Here is a 9,729-nt window from a genome sequence, read left to right on the forward strand (position 1 = left end):
TTGATTTTCTTTTTCTTGCGTTTATATTTATGCAACATGTTGAGTTTTAAAAAGATAAACTGAAAAATAATGTAGTTCCGTTTTCTTGTTCCCCTGGCTAAACTAGTGTGAGTTAACAGTTACTATGCAATAAAATTTATCTAAGACGATAACAAGGTTAATACAGTGTTGAAATATGTTTTCGGCGTTTTGATTGGAATATTGCTTATATTTCAGTGGGATCCAGTTCGTCATCTGAAAAGAAATCTAGCCGTCGCCCATATTATCGAGTCGGAGAAACAGAGGTCTCAAAACGTAAAGCTTGTTAACCCAATCAATATTACGATGCCCATGTTCCAAGGTTTTCACGATGGCGGATTCTGCTCTTGTCATTTTCATAAGGTATGTGTGTAAACTACGAGTGCGCGCAGAACAAGAAAGAAGAGCGCTTACGAGTGTATCATTGGTAATAGAAACAAAAGCTGTCGTAGGAAATGGATAGACTTAGTATGGATCTGCCGAGCGCTTGCAGAAAGAGACGTGGTGTATGCGAAGGAACACACCCGTGAGATCGAGTTTCGACGCACACATTGTTATCGGCATGCTAGCCATTCGTCTCACTCTTCCGTTTATACATATCCCTAATTTCTAGTATAATTACATAAATTTTTACTTTTACAGTATCACCTTAACGCCACATATGCCGTAGATGGACACGTCCAGAAGATGTATATTAAACCATTCTTCCACACGTTGTGCCTTGGAGAAACAGATAGGAGGAGTTAACGAATGTCTGAAACCGTATATGTACGCACTTGCTCAATGTTTAACTGATTACTGGAGTTTTCCCCCAACTGTCTTAAACAAGCTAAAATTATACCTACTTACAAATCTGAATCACTTAATACCCCGTTAAATTACAGATCTATTTCCCTTCTCTCTCCATTCTCGAAAATTCTTGAGAAATGTCTCTATATAATATGTTTGATAAGTTCCTAACCAAATGTAATATACTTTCACAAAATCAGTTTGGGTTTAGAAAAAAATCATTCTACAGTCTTGACAATTATGAAATCCACGATACTCTTCTTGAATCTTTAGATGTCGGCAAAATTACTTATGTGATATTTCTTGATCTTTCAAATTCATGTGATACAATGCAGCATGAGATACTTTTATATAAATTCGAACACTACGGAGTAAGGGGAGGTTGATCTACATAAATGATCTGCCATCTGCATCTAACTTTCTTACAAGACTGTTCGCGGATGACACTAATCTATTTATGTCCAGTAATAATCTAGCTGAATTAAATTCTCTAGTAAATATCAATCTTAGACTCACAGATGAATGGATGGCTGCCAACAAATTATCGATCAATTTTTTTAAACTCAAGTTCATGATCACCTCAAATATAAGACTTCAGCATTTCCTAATTTTCATGTCAATATACTTAACATTAATATCACACAGACTGATCACAATAAATACCTAGGTACTCATATTGATAATCAACTTAAATGGAGCTTTCACATTAAACATATTAGAAATAAATTGTCCAAAACAGCTGGAATTATATACAAACTCAGACAATACGTAGCTACTAATATTCTTACTTCTGTATATTATGCGCCTTGGCCGCGTATAACCTAATTGCATGACCTAAATGCACCACCTGGGGATTCGAGCTTCTAAATTTAGTAGGCCTATGTATGCCTCCGCTGTTTAGAGTGTAGGCGAAGAGCGAGAATAGTAAAATGCTGATCAAGTTTGCTACAGGGTATGAGATACATGGCACCCCCCAACTGCGTATAGAAAACTCAAATTACGGAAAGTTCATGACATCTATAACATCGAACATGCAAATTTCATGTGATATTGATGTTGATTTATTAAAGATATGTGATGTTTCTCAAATATTTGTTGTGGTTCATTTTCGTGACATAAGCGATTGCTAAACAATAAAGGCCGATTGTGTGACGTCTCAGAACGTTTGTTCGCTCCCGTGTGTTGCGGTAAGTTAATTAAAAATATCACATGATACTATCATAGATTCGTATAGTCAGTTAGCCACCGTAAATCAAGTAAAGTACTGAGCTCAAGTTTCACAGGTATTATGATTTAATACTTTTCTTATTATAATCTCGTATCATCGTTTTTTTGTCATCATGACTTGATATTTCGGTAATCTACTGGAGCCTGACTGGACTTGAAGACCTGACATTGGTCCGATTTGCGCCCTTGCATCACTTCTATTGGTATTTGATCATTGGTTAAGTTTTATCAGCATTGTATATGACGTGTGTTAGACCGAATAATCTTTACCACGGAGACACATAACTTCATTCTAGTCCGTACAAGGGGGTGTTCGCAGTATATAGTTATAGCAGCATGACGAGCCGTATACCTTTTTAGTGGCCTTTTAATACTATTTTCTTATATTAATAATAATATTAAACTCGGAAGTATATCGCGTGTATTTTGCTTTGGGCGAGTATGACGCTGGTCAGTTCGTTTCGTTCGCTTCGTTTCGTGATTCATGCTTATCATCGTCTGGCGGCGAGCGTGCGCGCTGGTGTTGTTAGCAGTCCTCGCGTCTCTGTGGCGCCCTGCCGCACCCCTGTCGCCGGCTGATGTACATGCTGTGGTCCTATGCGCTGCGCGTGCCACTCGCCATCCTGTCTTCTAACACGAAATTTTAGCAGAAAAACCAGGGAAAGAAGAAATACCAGCATTAACGCCCAACCGTGACTTGCCACTATCCACTACCGGCTTCTCTATTTCAAGTCGATCCATCATTGTGCAGGGCGGGCCCGACATGATATCTTCTTCCCGTCTAGTATTGCAAAGGCACAAATAAATCTAATTTGCTCGCTGGCGCTTCCACTAAGAGATAACTCTACCATTTGCCACACACTACCTCTATAACCACACTGGAATAAACTTTCCGTTCCATAGACTATAGACAATACTCTATTCATATCCTCGTATTCACCATCATAATCTATGATTCGATGAAGTCTGACCGGCCGTAACCATAGTACTAGAATAAAGGATAGCAAAATAGAGAATAGAGAAATAGAAGAGAACCTATTCTAGTTCTATGGCCGTAACTCATAGCTAGCGCAACCGCCACACGGCTGACACATGAACATTTTATCGTGTCGTTTTATCGCACGTTAAGTTAAGGCTTGTGTACACTGTCAACATTTTTGGTAACATTCTCGGTAACATGTTGACAATGTACGGTAACATCCTGGGCAACATAAATTTTGACCCTGTGTACACTGGGTAACAACAGTTACTGGGTAACATTTGGCCAACATGTTATCGAGATGTTACCGAAAAATGAGCAGGAATGAGGATTTCTAGGTCAGATTTTGGAGGAAAAATTATAAAAATGGAAGAGGAGAAGAGGAGAAGATGTCTTGTCAGTGCTTCTGCTGCAATTTTGATGTTCATAGTTGACAGACGGAAGAGAAGACGTAACGAAAGAACTCGAGTGTGGACAAAGCCCTGGATCACCCTGAGGAAGCAGCATGGAGCTTATCACTGTCTCCTGAAGGAATTAAGACTGGGGGACAAGCCCTCATATAAGAGTTGCAGGACAGACTTTTTTTTATTCTTATCTTTGTACTGCTGTGATGTTACATCCCACAAAAAGGTACAGCCTTCCCATAATTCAATTAACTTGTTCTCTTTCTCTTTGGTCCATTCCTTGGTGGCTGCCATTTTGTTCAAATCACATGACCACATGTAGATCAGGTGATTTAGAGCCTATTTTTGATTGGTTAAACCTCGTCAACATCTGATAACATAAATGCATCTGCATTCTTTCGTCAACGTCTCAGTAACATTTTGGGTAACATGTTACCGAACTTTTTTACTCTGTGTACCTACACTGTCAACAGTTTCGGCAACAAGGTATACCTGGTCAACATGTTACCGAGAATGTTACCAAAAATGTTGACAGTGTACACAGGGCTTTACACGCAAAAGTAAACGCCCAATGTCCAACTTTAATACTATACCCGTACGCAAATTATGAAAAACTAACACAGGAGAAAAGCAAAATTAGAGTCGGTTTAAATACACAACAAACATGAGAAATATTGTAGATTACTATATACATACGTTTTCCCCCGAGAATTGCCACAAGAGTCGGCCACACGTGTCAAATGCCGTAACCCGTACAGACTGCAAATTTTATCCTACATCAAACCCGGTCGTGCCAGGCCCGGACTAAATCTTTGTCGTGCGTACACGCTATTAGCCCGGACTAGCGTGTATTTAGCCCGAGATAGCGTTGTGATTGTATATCACGCATTCGCGTTATATTAGTTCGAACAATTACATGAAATTGTGTGTATGATCGTCAGGCGTCGTAATTTGTTTCGACCTTGTCACTTTTAACTTTTATCTCAAGGTAAATTTCTCACGCGACACAAGCTCTTACTACACACGATATTCTACAACATACTGTTTAAGGCTGGTAAATATAGTGTATATCATGGTAGTAATCTGTAGTATAGTAGTAACTTTAAGTAATGCGGTAAAATATACTGTCGAGTATTATTGGGGTATAGCTGTACTGTACAAATCATTTTTTACAATGCTGTGTACAGTATTTAGTATTAAATACTAAATATAAATTAAATAAATTTTATAAGAGTAATGTTGGACTTCCGAACATTTGGACTTAAAACCCAACCTCAGGAACCTATTATGTTCGTAAGTAGGGGAGCTGCTGTAGTCCATATATTATTATCGACGCGTCGGCATCTTTGTCACTTTTTGAAAAGTTCAAATAATAGAGAAGTATGGAAAATTTCATTAAAACAGCTGATATTATAATTATATGTAAAACGAAAATTTTACTATAACTATGTTTAAAGGCATGATCACAACCTATTAGTAGTAAATTATATATATATATATATATCATAAATCTAAAATCTAAAATAAAAAATAAAAAATCTAAAATTGCGAGTGATGAAACATACGATTTAGTGCCTGTTACTTCAATCGGCACACTATGTAGTCGAAGCACTACTGTACATATTTACTTCTTGTGTTTTTTTACCTCAACCCCATCTCTGATTTCTTTCCGATAGCTTATCCGTTTGTATTGTATCTAACGCATTACCATCCAATGACCCTTCGGGTTGTTCTGCATCTAACACACCGGGCAATCACATTCCTCAGGTATCTATATTTGCATTCATTTTCGTTGCTATGTTGTCCTGCCTCGGCCACACACACATTACGCTCGTCTGCATCTGGGAGGGGGGGGGCGTTGTCAGAAACATCATGTGTAGCTTTGACATCATAAGTTACAAACGTCATAACCTTTGAGGTGACACGTCATTAGGCCTATTATTATTATTATTATTATTGTTATAATTTTATTTATTTATATTGCGCATTTATACATAAAATGATCACGCAGCGCATCAATGTCGCAACGACTGAACAATAAAATGAAAGGATAATAAAAAGTGTATATGTGAGATATATCGCTAACTGCGAGATAAAATCGAATATTAAACACACCAAATTACTAGTTTATCAATCTAAAATCTAAATCTCATATATTTCGACTAAAGTCGCATCCGAGATAAAATCCTATACATCAAAGGCTAATTTAAAGAGATAGGTCTTACAAAAGAGATACGTCATGCAAAAGTCCTGGCATTTTATACTCATGATAACCATTCACGAAATCTCCGACAACGGGCCCCGGGTTCAGGTGTATTTCTCACAGCTAAGCAACCTTAGGTTTCTGAAGTAAGACGTCCGACATCATCCATTGTACGCAACATACAAACAATACATCGTTCACTACTGAGCCCACCATTGGGTCACGGGACCCAGCGTTGATAGGTGCGCACATCTCTATCTGTCTACCTGTGGCAGCCCACACCCACTGCGTGTTAACCGCTAAGTCATTGCCACTCGTCCACCAGTATGGTCGTACTTGAGGTATCAAGAAGTTAGTTTCTCCCGTCGATTCCAGACTGACGAGGTCGGCTCCCATGCTGATGCAGTGATCACGTGCCTCTTGCCAAGTCTTCTTGTTGAGTGTCTCAATGCATAGTAAACATTCTCCACGGAATTCCACATGAAGTCTGCAGGCATTCTCCCGCTGTTTACTAAACATGGCTTCGCAATGTTAGATGATTGGTTCAGCCGGAGTAAGTGTAGCGCAGGAGGTGATTGTCCTAGGATGGGCGTAATTGTCCCCGGGGGGAATTTGCTCCGGGGTGTAATGTGTCTGGGTGTAATTGTCGCGGGTCTAATTGATCCGCGGTGTGAAATTGTTGAAAGTGTAAATTGTGGGAGGTAACGCGATACCGGTTATTTAGATATCAAAGCAGCAAAATGGCAAATCAAGATATAAAATAAAATAAAAGACTACAACGGTTTGTCCTAACGCCAGTTTACTAGTTTATAATTTATAAGAGATGGAATCAAACAAATTAATTCGAGTACTCCGATGACTTTTTGAATTCCTGAGACCCGTTTACACTCACACCCTAAAATATTAGCAGCGCAATTGAAATATGATTAACTACATATACAATCGTATAGAAGTCGTAGTTGTTATCGGGACAACTTGCAGCGGCCGACGTCAGTGTCTGCGTAGGCGCTCAACTCACAGTGTTTATGGGTTACCGCGTGTTCGCTGTGTTATAACGGTGCAACGCCGGGGTCGGCGGGCGCAAACTACTGAACAGTCCGTCATGCGGCTATCCTGACCATCAGTCGTCTCAAGAAGACAACGACTCTCACCGGCTTCTCCTGTTCAATTGGAGTTGATATCATTGCTGCGTTTGTACCTTTTTCGCGCATAAACATATAACGGGGTACGCAGAAAAGCGTGGAATGTTTAACGCCATAGACCAATGTTCTTTAGATCCGTAGTAGAGCACATATTCCAGAAGTGACGCCGCTCGTTGTGCGTATATTATAATGTTGATGCCTGTCTTGGTAATCTTATTCTCATATTTGGATTTTAGCTCTTAGATTATCCGTCAGCGGAGAGAGAGAGATGGACGTGTAAATGTCAGCAACCAGCATGTCCATACACAACGTGCTGGCTGTCGATTCAGGAAAGCAGACGGTCGGTAAGCGGAAAATCTTGTCAATCTGTGTGGCCAATAGCATTGTTTTCATGAGGAAAAAAAAAGCAAGAACAAAAGAAATAAAAAAAAATATAAACAACACAAAGAAGAGAAGACAAAGGTTGTCATAGAGGCCTTTTTAATTCAGCTCAAAATAATTTATTCGTCGATCAGAATGGCTTGTTTGTTGTTTCTCGTGAAACGTATTATACACGAGTTTTGCGTTACGGGTGTAGAATATAATCATGGAGCCATTTTAATGTAAACAACAATTCACAAGCGGCATGGAAAAACTAGAAGAGAATACTGTAGAGGAGGGCGAGTGGCAGACGTAAGAGAATTATAATGCGCCAGCCCTCGCGCGCGACATCTCGGAATGTTGTACGGGATGGAGAGGAGTATGTAGGGGAGCAGATGCCAGAATGAGAGACGAAAGAAGAGAAAGGAATTTGCAGCGTGTGGGCGCGGAGCATGTGTGCTGCGCGCGCGGACGGTGTGTGCGTGTGTTAACATAGTAATACTTATACTATAATACATATATATAATATATATTATTATATATAATTATATCATATATTATATATATATAGAGAAGCGGAGAGAGAGGAGAGAGAGCGAGGGAAGAGAGAGATGAGGAAGAGGAAAAAAAGAGGCGAAGAGAGAGAGAGACAAGAAAGAAGAGTGTAAAGCGAGAGGGGTACAGGGGTAGGGCAAGTAGGGACGACATGAACGCGGTGCAATATTCTGTCGGTTCCGGTTTCATTTGGTAAAAAGTTTCCCAACCGCTTCTATTTGGTAGCGTATAACGTTCCCGTTACAAAGGTTGTCAAGGTACCATGTTCATATGATATTAATTTTCTCTACTGAAACGATTTGTCAATATATATGAACCTATTCATTACCGTTAACGCGTATAATATATTTAAGTAGTGAGTCAGAACGGTAATGATCCGTGTTTAATGTAAAGCATGATCGCCGAACCAGTATAGAATCATTAGGATTTTGCAAGTTTGTGATTGAAATTAAATCTAACTGCTATTTAAATATTTAACATACACAATATTAATTGAATGTTAGCAAGTGTTAAAATAAATAATAAGCTGATTTTTATATTACATCAGTGCATATTGAATTTATCCAACAATCCGGGTAAATTGTCTCCCTTATGCAATATGGACACAAATTATTCCTCTTCATGCGAATCAAACGAGATTTTGGTGAATGTCATTGTATCGATCTATGTGAAACGATTAAAACCTCTGTATGTCAGGCACGGATGTGAGAGAGCAGCTCTCGCAAACAATCTTAAAATCGCTCTGCCCAAGCCAGGGCCTACGTATTAGAGATTCTCTAAAGAAGCACTTATTAACTCCCACCCTGTACTTACTTTGATTATTAGGATTTATGGAATCATAACCCCCTTCGACAACACTGGCATTCGATTGATGATGAAGAAAATTCAGACCCAGATAGAAACCAGGAGTAACATCAGCAAGACCCCATCACGACATTCACACACTACCACACACACCCCAACACCCCCACACACCCTGCACCCACAACCCCCACCCAACACACACACACACACACACACACACAACACACAGCACACAACACACACAATACTATTATTCACGACACGCAACGCACACCACACGTCACAGCACACGCACCGACGCACATGCACGCGCACGCGCACGCACGCCCGACATGCCGCGCGCACAGCACACTACACACAGACAACACACACCACACAACACAGCACACACACACACACAACACACACACACACAGCGAATAATAATATTTTATTAATTTTATTATAATATATATATATATATACCTAGCAATACATACATACATGCATGCATACATACGGATACATACATACACTACATACATACATACATACATAACATACATAGCATACATACAGTACTACATACATCATACATAGCATACATACATCCATACATACATACATAACATACATAACATACATACATACACATAATACATACATACATACATGACATACATACATACATACATAATACATACATACATACATACATACATAATACTACATACTACATAATACATACAATACATACATACATACATACATCCATCTCTCTCAACAANCACGAATATATGCACGCACACACAGATACACACTACCTACACACGCACGCACATACGCACGGATACATGCACGTACACAGATACACACTACATACACGCACGCACGCACATACGCACGGATACATGCACGCACACACAGATACACACACTACATACACGCACGCACGCACATACGCACGGATACATGCACGTACACACAGATACACACTACATACACGCACGCACGCACATACGCACGGATACATGCACGTACACACAGATACACACTACATACACGCACGCACGCACGCACATACGCACGGATACATGCACGTACACACAGATACACACTACATACACACACGCACGCACATACGCACGGATACATGCACGTACACACAGATACACACTACATACACACACGCACGCACATACGCACGGATACATGCACGTACACACAGATACACACTACATACACACACGCACGCACATACGCACGGAT

At 39.7% G+C, this 9,729-nt stretch overlaps 1 protein-coding gene across 2 annotated transcripts in view; it reads left to right on the forward strand.

Annotated features, from left to right (window-relative positions):
• The window catches only part of LOC106811740 (cadherin-like and PC-esterase domain-containing protein 1), an 8,222-nt gene extending 7,207 nt beyond the window's left edge, over nt 1-1,015 (forward strand). For both annotated transcript variants that reach the window (XR_001394192.1, XM_014815454.1), the window contains 2 exons: nt 217-381; nt 661-1,015. Coding sequence is in view for 1 of the 2 variants with exons in the window: in XM_014815454.1 (XP_014670940.1) it covers nt 217-381; nt 661-765 (270 nt within the window). In the remaining variant the exon portion in view is untranslated. The remainder of the gene's footprint in view (nt 1-216; nt 382-660) is intronic.
• Nucleotides 1,016-9,729: the final 8,714 nt, after the last annotated feature.

Source organism: Priapulus caudatus, unplaced genomic scaffold (genome assembly GCF_000485595.1).
Source record: "Priapulus caudatus unplaced genomic scaffold, Priapulus_caudatus-5.0.1 Scaffold569, whole genome shotgun sequence".
Taxonomy (NCBI): Eukaryota; Metazoa; Priapulida; class Priapulimorpha; order Priapulimorphida; family Priapulidae; genus Priapulus; species Priapulus caudatus.